This window comes from Anolis sagrei, chromosome 1, assembly GCF_037176765.1.
Source record: "Anolis sagrei isolate rAnoSag1 chromosome 1, rAnoSag1.mat, whole genome shotgun sequence".
Classification (NCBI taxonomy): domain Eukaryota; kingdom Metazoa; phylum Chordata; class Lepidosauria; order Squamata; family Dactyloidae; genus Anolis; species Anolis sagrei.
The window spans coordinates 338,085,146-338,106,422 of record NC_090021.1 but is presented as its reverse complement, the minus strand read 5'-3'; the positions used below and the strand labels follow the sequence as shown (position 1 = coordinate 338,106,422).

The following is a 21,277-nucleotide window of genomic DNA, read 5'->3' as shown; positions in this document are numbered from 1 at the left end:
TTCTAAAAGTAGCTTCCAAACAAATTATTCCATTCTGGACAATGGAGCTGTGATGATTAAAGTTGTCTCAACCTATTACAAAGCTCAACAAAATAATTTATTGGTTACTTAGCTTTCAGACCTGTTCCTGGGTTTTTTTGGGATGCAGATTCAGGACATTGTTTTGGGTAGACTAAATCAGCTCTGATTTCTTAGATATGGTTAATGTGGTTTTCTGTGGGTGAGCAGATAGAACTGGAGATGATGTATGTTCTGCATCTCAAAAATTAGAGCAGAGGGGAAAAAGCTGGTACCTTTTTTGGAATCTACAAGTCAATTATATCCATAAATAGGACTAACATTTGAGGCACTGAAATGTGTGTTGGCCAGTGTTATAATAATAAAACGATGTATGAGCAATCCCTTGATGGAGGTCATCAAGTTAATCTGAGCATTGGTCTGTTGAGTTTGCATTCACTTCTACCAGTCTGCTGTACCATACAATCCTACAGGCATCTACATCAAAGTAAATGTGTTCAATGGGGCAAACTCTGTTTGATCAAGGGTCTGGAGAACAAGCCCTATGAGGAGCGGCTTAAGGAGCTGGGCATGTTTAGCCTGAAGAAGAGAAGGCTGAGAGAAGATATGATAGCCATGTATAAATATGTGAGAAGAAGTCACAGGGAGGAGGGAGCAAGCTTGTTTTCTGCTTCCCTGGAGACTAGGACGACAATGGAACAATGGCTTCAAACTCCAAGAAAGGAGATTTCATCTGAACTTCCTGACTGTGAGAGCCGTTCAGCAGTGGAACTCTCTGCCCCAGAGTGTGGTGGCTTCTTTGGTGGCTTTTAAACAGAGGCTGGATGGCCATCTGTCAGGGGTGATTTGAATGCAATATTCCTGCTTCTTTGCAGAATGGGGTTGGACTGGATGGCCCAGGAGGTCTCTTCAAACTCTTTGATTCTATAAGATAGGAATGGGACAGCATTTCTAATCACATAAAAATACTCTTTGATTAACATGTGGACAATGAGTGTGAAAGTCATGATGCAATACCTAAGGGAAAATGGTAAAGGGAAAGTTTATTGCAAAGTGGTTGCATCAGCCAGTATCCTTTACTGATCATCTATCAGCAGGTGGCTGTACAAGAAGGATGAAAGAATCCATTTTTCTGTCTCCTGTGTGACTTAGTGTGAGTATCTGCCTATGTTGTATATGACTATTTGATTACTCTGATTGTTTGCAAGTACAAGGAAAGTGAATCTACATATCCTGTTTGTACATTTGTATATATTGCAAGATTAAAGCCTGGATATTTTGGATGAAAACTTGAATACGTGAGTTTACTAATACAGTGTGTAGATAAGGGTGTGCCAGCTGCGCACCTTGGGAAGTCTGACTTGGCAACGGTAGTCCACACTCTGGTTACATCCCGTATAGACTACTGCAATGCTTTCTACGTGGGGTTGCCTTTGAAGACTGCTCGAAAGCTTCAAATGGTCCAACGCTCGGTGGCCAGGATACTAACAGGAGCAGCACTCAGGGAGCATACAATTCCTCTGTTGCGCCAGCTCCACTGGCTACCAGTCTGCTACCAGGCACAATTCAAAGTGCTGGCATTAGCCTATAAAGCCCTAAATGGTTCTGGCCCAACTTACCTGTCCGAATGGATCTCCTCCTATGAACCAGCTAGGACATTAAGATCATCTGGGGAGGCCCTGCTCTCGGTCCCACCTGCAACACAGGCACATCTGGCAGGGACGAGAGACAGGGCCTTCTCAGTGGTGGCCCCTCGGCTGTGGAACGCCCTTCCTACAGATATTAGAACGACCCCCTCCCTATTGGCATTTCGGAGGAAAGTGAAGACCTGGTTGTTTGAGCAGGCATTTGAATAGGCAGTGTAATGAATATAGGAATACGGAACAATGGATGATGAGATTGGATCTTGATTCTACTTATGAGACGCTAATGAGATGTTATATTGATGTTTAATTGTTTATTATGTTATTGTTTTAATTGTTTTTAACTGTTTTTATGATGTTGAGCATTGAATTTTGCTATTGTTAACCGCTTTGAGTCGCCTGAGGGCTGAGAAAAGCGGTATATAAACGAAGTAAATAAATAAATAAATAAGGTCTGCTGATAGACGGGTCGAAGCATGTTTTTTGCTGTGAAAGGATTCTGCTTTGTACTTTTGCTTGATTCTGGGACACTTGCTATCCAGCTTGCAGTCCTTCAGGGAGGCCGTGGTTTGGAAACCATAAATCACCATAAGCAGTGATTTGGAAACCATAAATCACTTCTTATTCCATGACAAACTCCCAGGCACACTAGCTATAGGATGGCAGCTTTAGCCAGAAGACCATGGAACAAACCTTTTCTGTTGATTGATCGGAGTAGCTGGTCATCTGATTTTCCAATTCTCTGCTCAAGTTCTGGCTCCAAGTATTATCATCAATGGTTTCCAGGGACCTTCTGAGAAACTAGATGACAGAAAACAAAGACCCAGATCCTGTTAAGGTAACATCCTGGTGTAAACCTGTGCTCCACTGTTTATGAGATCTGTGCACAAAGAAATATCCAGTACCTTTTTTAGTGATCAGTTTCTTGTTTTCTCTAAATGCAGAGAAATGAAACTATGTAACACGATTTTTGTTCCTGGGTTATAAGTGTCATTTCCTAACTGGTTTTATCATAAAAACATGCTGGTTGCATCCGCCGGGAAGTAGCAGCCAATAGCGAAAGGACCAAGGCAGAGACATCTCCAGCTCATCCCCTGTTTAGGTATCAGCCAGCACGTCAACGACTTAAATCTAGAAATAGTTTTCTAAGATCTACAGAGACACTCGCTGGAACACCTCAGCAAGCGAGAGTCCAAAAGTGGCAGGCTCAAACCCAGAATCTCAACCAATGGTTGATACCAAATGAGAGACTCCCTCCTGGGCACACAGAGGACTGGGCAACTTGGAAGGCGCTGAACAGACTGCGCTCTGGCACGACGAGATGCAGAGCCAACCTTCAGAAATGGGGCCACAAAGTGGAATTTACGACATGCGAGTGTGGAGAAGAGCAAACTACAGACCTCCTGCTGCAATGCACCCTGAGCCCTGCCACATGCACAATGGAGGACCTTCTTGCGGCAACACCAGAAGCACTCCAAGTGGCCAGATACTGGTCAAAGGACATTTAATCAACTACCAAACTCACAAATTTTGTATTCTGTATTTTGTATTTTTGTATTTTGTCTGTTTGTTTGTTTGCTTTGTTCTGTTAGAAATGTAATATAACTGACTGGTTGCTGATGACTCGATAAATAAATAAATCATAAAAACATGGAAGAAGTTTATTAAACTGCCCAAACTTTGTTTTTGTGGGACATCTTGCAACATATTTTGCTATAGTTTTTCAATTAATATGTTGTAGAGTCTCAATCAATTCAACATAGTGTGTAGTAGCAACAAAAACAAAGTTTCTGAAGGATAACAAAGTAAGTATTACACAATTAAACATGAAATAACACTTTCAAACCAGGGAAAAAAATTCAAATTTTGTTACATAATGTTATTTACAATCCAATCCACCCCACTCCACAACTGGGAATAGGCAGTGGGATCATTTGAAATGGCAACTGGAATATTTCTGCTGCACCGAACCTTTGGCTGGTTTGGTAACAACAGGCTGTTAATTCTTTGCTTTGCCAGTTTCTCGGGTGTTTTTTTCCCCTCTTCTCCTTCTCCTACTTTCCTCCTTTGTGTTTCTCATACTCCAGTTTCTGGAAACTAAGTTTCTGCAAACTGTAGAATTAACCTGAACTCAGTTAACTAGACAGGAAAGGAAAGAGAGAAGGTGGTGAGGTCTGTCTCTTTCTAAACTCAGTACAATTTTCACAGGGGTCAAGGGTACAAGGCCATTGCAAAAGTTGTGCAAATAAAAACATTAAACCTGAGAGAATACATCTCAAGAAATTTTGGTCCTCCTGAACAAAATCTTGGCCAAAATATTTGGCTAACGTGAACTTTGCCTTTTGCTTCACCTCCATGCTATTTCCCCCTGGAAAAAAGCAGGTAGGAAACCAGAGGAAATATCACCCTTCATGTGAAACTGCAAGATGCAGGCACACCAAACCTTAGAATCATAGAATCAAAGAGTTGGAAGAGACCTCCTGGGCCATCCAGTCCAACCCCATTCTGCCAAGAAGCAGGAATATTGCATTCAAATCACCCCTGACAGATGGCCATCCAGCCTCTGCTTAAAAGCTTCCAAAGAAGGAGCCTCCACCACACTCCGGGGCAGAGAGTTCCACTGCTGAACGGCTCTCACAGTCAGGAAGTTCTTCCTCATGTTCAGATGGAATCTGCTCTCTTGTAGTTTGAAGCCATTGTTCCATTGCGTCCTAGTCTCCAGGGAAGCAGAAAACAAGCTTGCTCCCTCCTCCTCCCTGTGGCTTCCTCTCACATATTTATACATGGCTATCATATCTCCTCTCAGCCTTCTCTTCTTCAGGCTAAACATGCCCAGCTCCTTAAGCCGCTCCTCACAGGGCTTGTTCTCCAGACCCTTGATCATTTGTTTAAGGTTCTCCAGACCTTGCAAAACATTCAAGGCTCATCCCAGCACATCTTTTCCATCCCTTTGGTCTAGGCTTTTGCCTGCTTCCAGACTGGATGGCTAAAACCCCTCCATTCATTATTATTATTTATTATTTACAGTATTTATATTCTGCCCTTCTCACCCCACAGGGGACTCAGAGCGGATTACAATGTACATATACATGGCAAACAGTCAATGCCATAGATGCACAACATATATAGACAGACACTCAGGGGCTATTTAACATTCCAGCTTTTCCATGAGGGTATTCTGGCCACCAGGGGAGCTATCGCTTCACTGTCCATTTGTGACACTGATGAAGTACTTCTCATGTACTACTCCACTTTGGCAGGAAAAACGAAATGCAAAGATACAAAATGGGGGACGCCTCGCTCGAGAGCAGTATGTGTGAAAAAGATCTTGGAGTCCTCGTGGACAACAAGTTAAACATGAGCCAACAATGTCATGTGGCAGCAAAAAAAGCCAAGAGGAGCACAGTGTCTAGATCTAGGGAAGTCATGCTCCACATGCTCTATTCTGCTTTGGTTAGACCACACCTGGAATATTGTGTCCAATTCTGGGCACCACAATTCAAGAGAGATATTGACAAGCTGGAATGTGTCTAGAGGAGGGCGACTAAAATGATCAAGGATCTGGAGAACAAGCCCTATGAGGAGCGGCTTAAGGAGCTGGGCATGTTTAGCCTGAAGAAGAGAAGGCTGAGAGGAGATATGATAGCCATGTATAAATAAGTGAGAGGAAGCCACAGGGAGGAGGAGGGAGCAAGCTTGTTTTCTGCTTCCTTGGAGACTAGGACGCAAGGGAACAATGGCTTCAAACTACAAGAGAGGAGATTCTATCTGAACACAAGGAACAACTTCCTGACTGTGAGAGCCATTCAGCAGTGGAACTCTCTGCCCTGGAGTGTGGTGGAGACTCCTTCTTTGGAAGCTTTTAAACAGAGGCTGGATGGCCATCTGTCAGGGGTGATTTGAATGCAACATTCCTGCTTCTTGACAGAATGGGGTTGGACTGGATGGCCCATGAGGTCTCTTCCAACTCTTTGATTCTATGATTCTATGAATCTATGATTCTTTCTTCTTATGCTTGCTGAAGATTTTTATGGTGTCGTAAATTAGCCTCCCCGCATATGCGGTACCTAAATTTCCTACTTGACAGATGCAACTGTCTTTCGGGCTGCAAAGCTCGACAGCAAGCTACACAAATTGGTTGGAAGCTCACTTCCACCCGGGCTGGCTTCAAACTCATGACCTTTCGGTCAGTAGTGATCTTAATGCAGCTGACTCCCAGCCAGAAGCACCAAAGTCCTGGTGCAGCTCTCTCACACATCCAGGGAAAAAGGGAACCCTCTCCTACCTGCAACAGCTTCTGCTGCCATTCAGGACTGCTGATGCCAGGGCTTTCTGCAAGGAAAACACAAAATAGCCATGTCACCCAAATTAGGACACCAAACAGATTCTGTGTGCTCTGTAGAGGGACATTAGCAACCTTGCTAATGCTGTGACCCCTTCACGCAGTTCCCTATGTTGTGGTGACCCCCAACCATAACATTATTTTCATTGCTACTTCACAACTATAATTTTGCTCCTGTTATGAATCATCTTGTAAATATCCGATATGCAGGATGTATTTTCATTCATTTGGCACAAATACTCAATACGCCCAAATTTGAATACTGGTGGGATTGATTTTGTCATTTGGGAGTTGTAGTTGCTGGGATTTATAGTTCACCTACAATATCAAAGAGCATTCCGAACTCCACTGATGATGGAATTGAACCAAACTTGGGACACAGAGCTCTCATGGCCAAAAGAAAATCTAGATGGATTTGGTGGGCATTGACCTTGGGTTTTGGAGTTGTAGTTTACCCACATCCGAAGAACGCCGATGCATCTGGACCAAGCTTGGCATGAATACTCAATATGCCCAAATGTGGACACTGGTGCAGTTTGGGGAAGATAGACCTTGACATTTGGGAGTTGTAGTGGCTGGGATTTATAGTTCACCTACAATCAAAGAGCATTCTGAACTCCACCAACGATATAATTGGCCCAAACTTCCCACACAGAACCCCCATGACCAACAGAAAATATTTAAACCGAACTTGGCACACAGAACTCCCATGACCAATAGAAAACACTGGAAGGGTTTGGTGGACATTGACCTTGATTTTGGGAGTTGTAGTTCACCTATATCCAGAGGAATGCTGTGGATTCATGCAATGATGGATCTGGACCAAACTTGGCACGAATACTCAGTATGCCCAAATGTGAACACTGGTGGAGTCTGGAGAAAATAGACCTTGACATTTGGGAGTTGTAGTGGCTGGGATTTATAGTTCACCTGCAATCAAAGAGCATTCTGAACTCCACCAGCGATGGATTTAAACCGAACTTGGCACACAGAACTCCCATGACCAACAGAAAACACTGGAAGGGTTTGGTGGACATTGACCTTGATTTTGGGAGTTGTAGTTCACCTATATCCAGAGGAGTGCTGTGGATTCATGCAATGATGGATCTGGACCGAACTTGGCACGAATACTCAGTATGCCCAAATGTGAACACTGGTGGAGTCTGGAGAAAATAGACCTTGACATTTGGGAGTTGTAGTGGCTGGGATTTATAGTTCACCTTCAATCAAAGAGCATTCTGAAGCCTACCAAGTATAGAATTGGGCAAAACTTCCCACACGGAACCCCCACAACCAACAGAAAATACTATGTTTTCTAATTGTCTTTGGCGACCCCTCTGACACCCCCTCACGACCCCCCCAGGGGTCCCGACCCCCAGGTTGAGAAACACTGTTCTAACTCTTTCTATATAAAAGTTGAAGTATAAATATATGCCTGCTCAGGGAGGCTTACCTACCCACTTGGAAGGACTCCCAAAGGGATGGGATTTGTTTCGCCCACAACTTTCGGATGGCTCCATGGATGTTGCTGTGGAGGACATGCAAAAGCTGCAAAGCCCAGCTGCCTCTCTGGGTCGGATTGGAGGCCAAGACCTGTGGAAAGGGGAGGAAACACATGGAGCACTTCTAAGGAACCACCTTCTGGTGCTCCTCTTCCATCTTGGATTTCTGGGAGGTGAAATTCAGGAATGCAACCACCCTGAACATCTACAAACATAACTGGTTGGTAGAGCCGTTGCCTTGTGTGAAGGTGGTCTCAGGTTCATTTCCCAGCATATCTAGTTTAGGGATAGAGAACATTGTTGCACATCCTATTTTTTTCAAGGAAATTGTTCTGCACCAAAACATGTCTAGGTTCTTTTGATGACACTCATAATGTATTGTCGAATGCTTTCATGGCCGGAATCACTAGGTTGTTGTAGGTTTTTTCGGGCTATATGGCCATGTTCTAGAGGCATTTCTCCTGACGTTTCACCTGCATCTATGGCAAGCATCCTCAGAGATAGTGAGGTCTGTTGGAACTAGGCAAAAGGGTTTATATATCTGTGGAATGACCAGGGTGAGACAAAGGACTCTTGTCTGCTGGAGCTAAGTGTGAATGTTTCAACTGACGACCTTGATTAGCATTTGATTGCCTCGTAGTGCCTAGAGCAATATTTTTGTTAAGAGGTGATTAGATGTCCTTGTTTGTTTCCTGTCCGTTGTTGTGCTGTTGTAATTTTAGAGTTTTTTAATATTGGTAGCCAGATTTTGTTCATTTTCATGAAATTGTCCACAAGGTGGTCAGTTGAAACATTCACACCTAGCTCCAGCAGACAAGAGTTCTTTGTCCCATCCTGGTCATTCCACAGATATATAAACCCAATTTTCCTAGTTCCACCAGACCTCACTACCTCTGAGGATGCTTGCCATAGATGCAGGCAAAACGTCAGGAGAGAATGCCTCTAGACCATGGCCATATAGCCCGAAAAAACCTACAACAACCCAATGCCTATTATGCTTGAAATTTCTCTCTGAGTGATACGATGATCGTCCTGAACTAATCTGTCAACCTTTTGCTTGTGAAACTCAGTGGTTGCTGTCACAGGACGATGTACAACACTTTGTTTGTCACACAAGTCAGATGTTCCCACCTCAACATCTAGACCATGGCCATATAGCCCGAAAAAACCTACAACAACCGAAACAAAGAGCTGCCCACAGGTGAACCCTTGGAATGGCAAAATCCAGCTTCCGAAGCCCATCAAAGACCCCAGGAAGATTCTAGGAATTGGCCAAATCCACCCAAGACCAGTTGCAAATGTCGCAGTTTACTTAAAAGGGCAAGGTTTACCTTATCGGGAGCCACAAGGACAATGTTGCCAAGGCCTTTGAGGGCCATTCGTCGGATGCCTGGATGTGGTCCCCCGTCAGGAGAGAATGCCTCTAGAACATGGCCATATAGACCGAAAAAACCTACAACAAACCTACAACAACCCAAACATTACATTTTTATTTATATAGATGTTGTTGGGTTGCTATGAGTTTTTTGGGCTGTATGGCCATGTTCCAGAAGCTCCTGACATTTTGCAGGCATCTTCAGAGGTTGTGAGATATATAAACATAAATATAAACCCAATTTTCCTAGTTTCCAGGAGACCTCACAATCTCTGAGGATGCCTGCCATAGATGCAGGTGAAACCTCAGGAGAGAATGCTTCTGGAACATACAGCCCAAAAACCTACAGTAATCCAATTATTCTGGCCATGGAAGCCTTAGATCCGTGATGGTGAACCTATGACACGCGTGTCAGCACTGACACGCATGGCTATTTTTGATGACACGTGGCCACATACAGCGAAGTACACCTTATAAGATCTAATCTAATTCCATCCTTAAATTTGTAAAAGGCTCTACAAATTTAAAATCTGTATGTTTGAGCATTGTTCACTCCATAACTCAGCATGGAATATACATTTTTTCTTATTTAAACTATAAATATTGCAAAATTATGGGTTTTTTTTCTCGAAGTTGACACCCCACCCAAGTTATGCTCAGGTTTTTGGCAAATTTTGACACACCAAGCTCAAAAGGTTGCCCATCACTGCTTTAGATGATATTGTTATTTCCAAGTGGGAGATAAGAAAATGTTTTTTTTTCCCCCTAACTTCTTCTTACCAGGAGCCTTGCCAGTATTCCTTGGGCGCTTGGAAGGTTCACTAAGAAAAAAGAAGAACCACAAGTGTAAGTAAACACATCACAACAAGCTTAAAATAATGGGGTCAGGGAGAGGTGTGCATCTACACTATATAAGCTGGAATGTGTCCAGAGGAGGGTGACTAAAATGATCAAGGGTCTGGAGAACAAGCCCTATGAGGAACGGCTTAAGGAGCTGGGCATGTTTAGCCTGAAGAAGAGAAGGCTGAGAGGAGATATGATAGCCATGTATAAATATGTGAGAGGAAGCCACAGGGAGGAGGGAACAAGCTTGTTTTCTGCTTCCTTGCAGACTAGGACGCAATGGAACAATGGCTTCAAACTACAAGAAAGGAGATTCCATCTGAACATGAGGAAGAACTTCCTGACTGTGAGAGCCGTTCAGCAGTGGAACTCTCTGTCCCGGAGTGTGGTGGAGGCTCCTTCTTTGGAAGCTTTTAAACAGAGGCTGGATGGCCATCTGTCAGGGGTGATTTGAATGCAATATTCCTGCTTCTTGGCAGAATGGGGTTGGACTGGATGGCCCATGAGGTCTCTTCCAACTCTTTGATTCTATGATTCTATGATAATGAATGCAGTCTGATGCCACTTTAACTGCCATGGCCCCATGCTATGGAACCCTGGGAGACACCAGCTCTTTTTTATAGGGAAGTGAAAGACCTTGTAAAACTATGAATCCCTATGAAGAATGGCTTAGGGAGCTGGGGACATTGAGCCTGGAGAAGAGAAGATAAGGTTGAGAGAAGGGGACTTGAGAGCCATGTCTAAATGATTGAAAGGATGCTCCATTGAGGAAGGAACAGACGAGTTTTCTGCTGCTCTGGAGACTAGGACACAATTGAGCAATGGAAAGGAGATTCCACTTGAATAGTAGGAAGAACTGCCTGACCATAAAAGTGAAATAGGCCATCTCAGAATGTAATGGAGTCTCCTTTTCTGGAAGCTTACTGATGGCAGAAGGGGGCTGAAATTGATGGCGCTTGGGGTCCTATTCTGGTATGGCTGTACCAGAAGCTCCAACTTCCTTTTTATTCTTTGAGTATTCCAAGGTTCCATGCATTTTGCAATAAGGTGGCTTCCCTTGGTTTGCAATTATAGGGCCAATCAATCATGATTAGGTTCTTTAGTTCCGCCCCTTTTTCTGGGTTTAGGAGGGAAAAGGGGGACCTCTAGTTCAGTTCTCACAGAGAAGCCTTTCGTACAGGACGTGAATCAGTTCCACCTGTAGAAAGCTTCATCTTTTACAGCTTTTGCTGGGGGGAATTCAGTCCCACAGCTCTACAGAGAAGCATAGCTTTTGCTGGGGGGATCCAGTCCCACAGCTTTACAGCCAGCCTTCGCTGGGAATTGAAGACCTTCTTTCCTCTTGGAAATCTACAAAAGGACTCTGTTTGGTAAGGACCACTCGCGGCAGCCATAATGCAATTTGGACCGGGTGTAGGGGCCCACGCCAGCAGAGCCTAAGACAGATTGCCCAGGGAGAGGTCAAGGATTTCCCTGATAGAGGGTAAACAGTTCATGACGATAGTTGCCTGTCCCTTGTGGGCAAGATTAAGAAAGCCACCAGTTGATTCAAAGCCTTGAAGGATTTGTTTGATTTATTGAAGACCTAAGCAACAGTAAAGAACTTTGTTAAACTTTCCAAGATTCTAAAGACTTTGTTTAGGGAAATCTGGGGTGAAAATTGCTGGAAGAAACATTAACAACCTCAGATATGCAGATGACACCACTCTGATGGCCGAAAGCGAGGAGGAGCTGAGGAGCCTTCTAATCAAGGTGAAAGAAGAAAGCGCAAAAGCCGGGTTGCAGTTAAACATCAAAAAAACCAAGATTATGGCAACAAGAATGATTGACAACTGAGAAATAGAGGGAGAAAACGTGGAGGTCGTGACAGACTTTGTATTTCTAGGTGCAAAGATGACTGCAGATGCAGACTGTGGCCAGGAAATCAGGAGACGCTTCCTTCTTGGGAGGAGAGCAATGTCCAGTCTCAATAAAATAGTGAAGAGTAGAGACATCAGACTGGCAACAAAGATCCATTGCCTAGTCAAAGCCATGGTCTTCCCTGTAGTCACCTACGGATGTGAGAGCTGGACCTTAGGGAAGGCTGAGCGAAGGAAGATCGATGCTTTTGAGCTGTGGTGTTGGAGGAAAGTGCTGAGAGTGTCTTGGACTGCAAGAAGATCCAACCAGTCCATCCTCCAGGAAATAAAGCCCGGCTGCTCACTGGAGGGAAGGAGACTAGAGACAAAGTTGAAGTCCTTTGGCCACATCATGAGGAGACAGCAAAGCCTGGAGAAGTCAATGATGCTGGGGAAAGTGGAAGGCAAAAGGAAGAGGGGCCGACCAAGGGCAAGATGGATGGATGGCATCCTTGAAGTGACTGGACTGACCTTGAAGGAGCTGGGGGTGGTGACGGCTGACAGGGAGCTCTGGCGTGGGCTGGTCCATGAGGTCACGAAGAGTCGGAGACGACTGAACGAATGAACAACAACATAGGGCTTCTAATCTGAGGCATCCCCAGCGTCCCGTTGGGCATACAGAGAACGTCCTGTCTACAAACCTTTTCACAGGCCCAGCGCGGACAGCACAGGTCCTATCCTATCCTATGATTCCATTACTTAAGTACAATGGCACTACATGTTCCCTTCTCTTTCTCCTCTTCAATCCTCTTTGGGAGGTCTCTAAACAGAGGCTGGATGGCCATCTGTTGGGAGGGCTTGGATTGTGTCGTCCTGCATGGCAGAAGGGGTCAGACTAAATGGCTTTTGTGGTCTCTCCCAGCCCTAGGATTGGATGATTCTATGAGACAAAAGTTTCCAGCTGATAGTTGTAGGCATTACATCTTCTATAACACCACTGAAATGAACTTCTATAAATAATTTATCCCATTACCATTCTTCAAATCATACTATTGACAGGGAGTTTCCAAAGACAGTGAATTACAGGAATCCAAATGGGATGCAAGTAAATCCTGTGTCCCCTTCTTACACAAATGACTTTTGGGTAAGTACATGGGGAATGGACAGACCTCCTTTGCATGAGCCAAGGAAAAGCATGGATTCATCCTGCCGGATAGCAGCCAGTTCCTTCAAACATCTACAAAGGGGGACCAAAGTCGGCGTATATGGTGTTGGCACCACAAAGAGAAGCAGCTTTGGCCAGAGAGCCTGCAAAGAGGAGGGAAGCATCAACACTTAGTACAATGTCATTGTACATTAGGCGAGTAGGATAATATTTATGATAGGCACTGTGACGGTGCGAGTGGAGCCACCTGTGTGCAGAACTTTAAAGTGCAAAGGTTTAAACTGTATAACATGCCCAAACTTGCCTAGTTTGTAAATGTATAGTTGGATTGATTGGTTATTTATAGCTGTAAATCAATGTTGTTTGCACCAGTTGAATTGCTTCCTCAGCTCAATTGCTTGGCTCCACCTCTTCCTGGAGGAGGGCAGAGTCTTTCCTTTTCCATTCTACCATCAAACTTTCTATCAGATGGACGTGAGAAAGAGACTTGGCTCTAAAGCCCTTAATTAAGTTACCTCTCATCACCAATTCTAAGCTTTTTACCCTTGGGAGTCATACTTCATGTCCAGATTGCCCTGGACAATGTTGAGGAGACCCAAGCGCCTTCAAACCGGTCCTTTGGCATCATAAGGAAGGCTCTGTGCCTTCAACATAGGCCATTGGACTGGGGGTTGTGTTTGTTCCGACCTTCACAGCCATGGAGAAAAGAGGGAACAGGAAAAGCTTCTCCGCTGCGAAATCTACTTGGACCAAGACAACCAGAGACTGTAATGTATATTTCCTTTACCTGCTTTGAAACTTCCAGCTTATTGCCTTAAAAGGGATAACTCTTTGTGAACAATAAAACCTTTTTTGAGTTATCCACAGTGTTTTGGTCCTTGGGAGTTCCAGTTCTTTAAAGGAAGGCAAGAAGCAATCCCCTGGGGGAATGATGTCACGTCTATGTCCCTTTCACTAAGAGTTATAGCCCCCAGGTGCGACGGCATAGGCACAGTAAGGTAAGGTAAAAGTAGTCCCCTGACATTAAGTCCAGTCATGTCTGACTCTGGGGTGTGGTGCTCATCTCCATTTCTAAGCCGAAGAGCCAGCGTTGTCCGTAGACACCTCCAAGGTCATGTGGCTGGCATGACTGCATGGAGCGCCGTTACAGTAGGCACAGTAGACGCCCAAAATGACAAATCACTGGGTCCCGAGACATATCAAGCCAGAACTCTCTCTAGAAGCCAAGATGACCACATTGAAGATTACTGTACTTTGGACAACCACTTCTGAGCATTTCTTGCCTAAGAAAATGCTGTGAAATGCATGGGTCCATCATAAGTCAATGGCAAACTTGAAGGCATGCCTTTCTCGTTACTGTTGAGGTTGTGTGCCTTCCAGTTATTTCTGACTTAAGGTGATCCTAAGACAAAGCTATCCTGGAATTTTCTTGGAAGATTTTGATCAAAGGGGGGGGGGGGGCAGGGTTTGCGATTGCCTTCTTCTGAGGCTGAGAGAGTGTGCCTTGCCATGGTCACCCAATAAAGGGATTTGAACCCCAGTCTTCAAATTTCTAGTCTTAGGCTCAAACTCCGACAAAATCCTGACATGCCACTCACTTTACTCATCCCTTCTGCAGACGTGTTGAGCTCCTCCAAGGCATCAATGCAAAGCTCTTGAATGTGCTCTTCTTTCTCTCTTTCTTTCTGATTGGCAAGAAGGTCTTTCCCCTGCATTAGCAGGACAAACCAGGGAATATCTTGGTTAAGAAAAAATCCAGCACTCAGGGTTTATCTAAACTAGCTATGGACAAACTAAGGCCCTCCAGGTGCTTTGGACTTCAGCTCCCACAATTCTTAACAGATGGCCCAAGTTTGCCCACTGTTGAATGAATGTAGAATTTTTGATGAAGCACCAGCACTTGATGGAAGATAAGACTAAAGACCTAGTAAAACTACAGCACTTGGTCCCTGACTTACCAGTTGGTTGAAAGGTATAGTGAATTGCTGGAAGATGTAGGCTACCATGTCCCATACGGCACAACCCTCCACGCTTTGAGATCGAAGGAGCTCCTTAATAAAGGACAGGATTGCTTTTCTCACCTATTAGGAGGGAAAGTGGGGAGGAAAGGAGGAGACAGGCCGGGAGGGAAGGGACAGCAAATTTCACCAATGCTATCTCTTTAGGTATCTCCAGATCTTATCTTCTATGGGCATATTGTGCCATAGATTTTCCAGAAATTGAAAGACTCAGCCATCCCAATGCAAGAGGGCGTTGCAGTAATCTAACCTAGATGTGATGAGAGCATGGATCACCGTAGCCAAGTCTGACTTCCCAAGGTATGGGTGCAACTGGTGCACAAGTTTTAATTGTGCAAAAGCCCCCCTAGCCACCGCTGCAACCTGAGATTCCAGGCTCAGCAATGAATCCAGGAGGACTCCCAAGCTGCGAACCTGTGCCTTCAAGGGGAGTGTAACCCCATCCAGCACAGGCTGTAACCCTAGACCCTGTTCGGCCTTGCGACAGAGAGTTTCATCTATGCTGATGATCGTGCCATTACCGCTCAAGCAGGGAGCTTTGAGATGGTACATCAGAAGCTCTCCGAAGCTCTAGGTGCTCTTACTGCCTACTACAGGAAAACCAACTGATCCCTAATCCATGTAAAACACAGACATGTGCCTTTCACCTTAAGAACAGACAAGCATCCCGAGCTCTGAGGATTATTACCTGGGAAGGAATCCCACTGGAGCATTGCAGCGCACCCAAATACCTGGGAGTCACTCTGGATCGTTCTCTGACCTACAAGAAGCACTGCCTGAACATCAAACAAAAAGTGGGAGCTAGAAACAATATCATACGAAAGCTGACTGGCACAACCTGGGGATCACAACTAGATACAGTGAAGACATCTGCCCTTGCGCTGTGCTACTCTGCTGCTGAGTATGCATGCCCAGTGTGGAACACATCTCACCACACTAAAACAGTGGATGTGGCTCTTAATGAGACATGCCGCATTATCACAGGGTGTCTGCGCCCTATACCACTGGAGAAATTACACTGCTTAGCCGGTATTGCACCACCTGACATCCGCCGGGAAGTTGCAGCCAATGGTGAAAGGACCATGGCAGAGACATCACCAGCTCATCCCTTGTTTGGGTATCAGCCAGCACGTCAACGACTTAAATCAAGACATAGTTTTCTTAGATCTACAGAGACACTCGCTGGAACACCTCAGCAAGCGAGAGTCCAAAAGAGTCCACCACGAGATGCAGAGCCAACCTTCAGAAATGGGGCCACCAAGTGGAGTCCACGACATGCGAGTGTGGAGAAGAGCAAACCACTGACCACCTGCTGCAATGCAACCTGAGCCCTGCCACATGCACAATGGAAGACCTTCTTGCGGCAACACCAGAGGCACTCCAAGTGGCCAGATACTGGTCAAAGGACATTTAATCAGCTACCAAGTTTGCAAAATTTGTGTTTTTTTCTTCTTCTTATCTGTTTGTTTGTTTTGTTCTGTTAGAAATGTAATACAATGTTCTGGTTGCGGATGACACGATAAATAAATAAATAAATATAGCCATATCCCACTTACAAAAATAAAACCATAAACAAGCAATCTAAAACAATCATCCTAAACACTACCACTTCATACGAAATACATACGTAGAACAATAAAAATGAATCTATAAGCCCCACACTTTCTGCGTGTTGGTTTTAATTTCTCAATTTATTGTTCCCTTGAAATATTACTGTTGTTGATAACTAACCACCTTTCTGCTATTAATAACACTCCCTAATGCTTTAGGTGCTCTTACTGTCTATTACAGGGAAAAATCTCTACTTCCTCCAACACAACTTTATACTTAACTGGCACAGTGAATTGACCATAGGGTTGCACTAGACTCAGGATCTAGAAATTGCTAGAGGACCTCTCTGAAGTAAACAAAAATGCTGTGGAGGGCGGGCTGTACTAGCAAACCACCCCTTCTTGTCTTACTGTTTGACGGTGGTCATCCATAAGGCATTTCACAGCTTCCACAACTGGCTTCTTGCGATTTTTGGTTGAACTTTCTGGAGGTAAAGAAGAGATGCGTTACATTTTGATGGTCCTGGTCCCGTTCAACATCTTTATTAATGACTTAGATGAAGGGTTAGAAGGCAGGATCATCAAGTTTGCAGACGACACCAAATTGGGAGGGAGAGCCAAGACTCCAGAGGACAGGAGCAGGATTCAAAATTATCTTGACAGATTAGAGAGATGATGGGCCAAAACTAACAAAATGAAGTTCAATAGGGACAAATGCAAGAGACTCCACTTAGGCAGAAAAAAATGAAATGCAAAGATACAGAATGGGGGATGCCTGGCTCGAGAGCAGTACGTATGAAAAAGATCTTGGAGTCCTCGTGGACAACAAGTTAAACATGAGCCAACAATGTGATGTGGCGGCAAAAAAAGCCAATGGGATTTTGGCCTGCATCAAGAGGAGCCTAGTGTCTAGATCCAGGGAAGTCATGCTCCCCATGCTCTATTCTGCTTTGGTTAGACCACACCTGGAATATTGTGTCCAATTCTAGGCACCACAATTGAAGGGAGATATTGACAAGCTGGAATATGTCCAGAGGATGGCAACTAAAATGATCAAGAGTCTGGAGAACAAGCCCTATGAGGAGTGGCTTAAGGAGCTGGGCATGTTTAGCCTGAAGAAGAGAAGGCTGAGAGGAGACATGATAACCATGTATAAATATGTGAGAGGAAGCCACAGGGAGGAGGAGGGAGCAAGCTTGTTTTCTGCTTCCTTGGAGACTAGGACGCAATGGAACAATGGCTTCGAACTACAAGAGAGGAGATTCCATCTGAACATGAGGAAGAACTTCCTGACTGTGAGAGCTGTTCAGCAGTGGAACTCTCTGCCCTGGAGTGTGGTGGAGGCTCCTTCTTTGGAAGCTTTTAAACAGAGGCTGGATGGCCATCTGTCAGGGGTGATTTGAATGCAATATTCCTGCTTCTTGGCAGAATGGGGTTGGACTGGATGGTCCATGAGGTCTCTTCCAACTCTAGGATTCTAAGCATCTATTTCCACATAATTTTATATATTTTTAAGTACAAAATGTGATCTCTGCAATATCTAAGCCAACAAAGAAAGCGAATTCTACATGTTTCTAAGGGTACATCTATACCAGTCATGGGCAAATTTTGGCTCTCCAGGTGTTTTGGACTTCAACTCCTACAATCCCTAACAGACTACCAGCTGTTGGGAATTGTGGGAGTTGAAGTCCAAAACTTGAAGTCCAAGTTGCCCATACCTACTCTACACTGTAGGATGTGTTATCAAACACCTCTACCCACTTCCGCAATAACAATGATCTATAGCTAGGGACCTATAGTTTGCCAAGAACATCAGCTGCTTTGGTGAGTTAATTTCAATCTGGAACTTTGGCTATTAATTGTTAGCAATTCCTGCCAGGCAGAACCTTTAAAGTATTGCGGTCCAGATTCTATATCAGATGAATGCAAGTTGTCACCACTTTAAAACTACAACTCTCAGGATTCCATAGTATTGAGCTATGCACACAAAAGGCATATTTGGTGAATGCCATTTGCAACTTACGCTCGTCCCTGCCGACAATGATTTTCAGGTTCCTTAAGAATTCCACTCGAATTTCTTCGGAATCTTCCTTCATCTGGGTCTGCAAGAAATCCAGTGCTTCCGCAGGGCAACAGGAGACTGGGTGAGGAGAGAAGTCCCAACTTCAGAAAACACAAGTATTTCACCTTTGATGCCACTGGATATATTTATGTATTGTTGTTGTGTGCCTTCAATTCATTTCCAACTTATGGCTACCCTAAGGCAAATCTATCACTGGTTTTAATGGGTCCAAGAGTGTGTGACTTCTCCAAGGTTACCCAGTGGGTTTCCATAGCTAAGTGGGGATCTGAACCCTTGTATCGAGAGTCTTAGGTGCCATCTACATTGATCGTTCAATGCATCCGGGACATCCGTAGGGAGACCAAGGTGCTTGTCTATAAAGCTATTGTCCCCCCAACCCTGCTATATGCCTGTGAAACGTGGACTATCTACAGGCGTCACATGCAATTCTTGGAACAATTCCATCAGCGCTGCCTCCAGAAAATCCTGCAAATCTCTTGGGAAGACAGGGGAACAAACATCAGTGTGCTGGAAGAAGCAAAGACCACCAGCATCGAAGTGATGGTCCTCCGCCATCAGCTCCACTGGACCGGCCATGTTGTCCAGATGCCCAACCACCGTCTCCCAAAGCAGTTGCTCTACTCTGAACTCAAGAATGGAAAAGGGAATGTTGATGGGCAGGAAAAGAGATTTAAAGATGGGCTCAAAGCCAACCTTAAAAACTCTGGCATAGACACTGAGAACTGGGAAGCCCTGGCCCTTGAACGCTCCAGCTGGAGGTCAGCTGTGACCAGCAGTGCTGCAGAATTTGAAGAGGCACGAATGGAGGGTGAAAGAGAGAAATGTGCCAAGAGGAAGGCATGTCAAGCAAACCCCGATCGAGACCGCCTCTCACCTTGAAACCAATGCCCTCACTGCGGGAGAAGAAGCAGAGCAAGAATAGGGTTCCACAGCCACCTAGGAACCCACCCCCCAGGACACCGAACTTGGAGGACCATCTGCTGGAGCGAGGTGTGAATGTTTCAACTGACCACCTTGATTAGCATTTGATTGCCTAGCAGTGCCTGGAGCAATCTTTTGTTGAGAGGTGATTCGATGTCCTTGTTTGTTTCCTCTCTGTTGTTGTGCTGTTGTAATTTTAGAGTTTTTTAAATACTAGTAGCCAGATTTTGTTCATTTTCATGGTTTCCTCCTTTCTGTTGAAATTGTCCACAAGGTGGTCAGTTGAAACATTCACACCTAGCTCCAGGAGACAAGAGTCCTTTGTCCCACCCTGGTCATTCCAGAAATATATAAACCCTTTTTCCTAGTTCCAACAGACCTCACTACCTCTGAGGATGCTTGCCATAGATGCAGGCGAAACATCAGGAGAGAATGCCTCTAGACCATGGCCATATAGCCCGAAAAAACTTACAACAACCCAGTGATTCCGGCCATGAAAGCCTTCGACAATAAATCCAAAATAAGTCACAGCGGAAGAGAGAGACCTCTATAGGGCCGGCTTTCAGTTCTCCAGTTCTTACCTAAATGGCCAAAAGAATCCATAAGGATGTTGCAATGATCTCTGCAGAGTTGTTGTTCCCCATAACCGGACTGCAAGAAAGAGAAGGAAGGAAATTTCAGCTCTCAGGATACCTGAAAACTGTGCCAGGGCAGCTCAAGTGGTAGCAAACAGCTTTTCATTCTACAACAGGCATGGGCTGGCTTCAACCCCCCAGGTGTTTTGGACTTTTAACTCCCACAATTCCTAACAGCCTACCGGGTGTTAGGAATTGTGGGAGTTGAAGTCCAAAACACCAGGACAGGCAAAGTTTGCTCATGCCTGTTCTAAAATGTAGATGCACCCCGAGTTGAGTCTAGCAATAAAAATTATTTATTTGTTTGTTTATTTACTAGCTGTCACCTGCCACGCGTTGTTGTGACCCAGTCTGGTGATCTGGAAAGTAATGAGGTGTTGATTTGTAATATATGTAATGTCTTTATGCATGTGGGTAAACAGTATTTCTTGCTGTTGATTACGTTTTCTTGCCCTGGTGAAGGGAGTTGGACTGGATGGTCTTAAGTATTATCTGTTGGTCATGGGGATTCTGTGTGAGAAGTTTGCTCCAGTTCTGTCACTGGTGGGGTTCAGAGTGCTGTTTGACTGTAGGTGAACTATAAATCCCAGCAACTACAACTCCCAAATGTCAAGGTCTGTTTTCCCCAAACTCCCATCTGTGTTCACATTTAGGCATATGGAATATTTGTGCCAAGTTTGATCCAGATCCATCATTGTTTGAGTCCACAGTGCTCTCTGGATGTAGGTGAACTACAACTCCCAAACTCAAGGTCAATGCCCACCAAACAATTCCAGTATTTTCTGTTTGTCATCGGAGTCCTATGTGCCATATTTGGTTCAATTCCATCATTGGTGGAGTTCAGAATGCTCTTTGATTGTAGGTGAACTATAAATCCCAGCAACTACAACTCCCAAATGACAAAATCCATTTTTTGGAGTGATGGTCACTCCTTGGGTTGTTAGGTGTCTTGTGTCCAAATTTGGTGTCAATTCCCCCAGTGGTTTTTGAGTTCCCACAAACGAACATTACATTTTTATTTATACAGATTTCCAACATTTGCACCTCGTCCTTCTCAACCCCCGAAGGGGGATTGAAGACGGCAGATCACGGCAACAATTTGATGCCAACACATACAGAATACAGACACAATATATCACAACATTACACATTAAATAAAACCATTAAGTTTAAATCTATTTAATAGCATTATTAAGAACCATGTAGCCAAATCCAATCCAATTCAGCATCCCAAGACTTTGTCAGAGCTTGTCCATTGTCAGTTCATGTAAACATTGCAATCGCTATCAAGACTGCTCCCCAAATGCCTGGCCCCAGAACCATGATTTAAGCTTCTTCCTGAAG

At 44.5% G+C, this 21,277-nt stretch overlaps 1 protein-coding gene across 1 annotated transcript in view; it reads right to left on the bottom strand.

Moving 5' to 3' along the window:
• The window catches only part of LOC132761792 (maestro heat-like repeat-containing protein family member 2B), an 88,862-nt gene that overhangs the window by 49,141 nt on the left and 18,444 nt on the right, over positions 1 to 21,277 (bottom strand). The window contains 10 exon segments of the mRNA XM_067463106.1: positions 2,355 to 2,462; positions 5,947 to 5,993; positions 7,461 to 7,596; positions 9,661 to 9,701; positions 12,731 to 12,869; positions 14,325 to 14,435; positions 14,685 to 14,807; positions 16,706 to 16,779; positions 18,318 to 18,434; positions 19,880 to 19,949. Coding sequence (XP_067319207.1) covers positions 2,355 to 2,462; positions 5,947 to 5,993; positions 7,461 to 7,596; positions 9,661 to 9,701; positions 12,731 to 12,869; positions 14,325 to 14,435; positions 14,685 to 14,807; positions 16,706 to 16,779; positions 18,318 to 18,434; positions 19,880 to 19,949 — 966 coding nt within the window.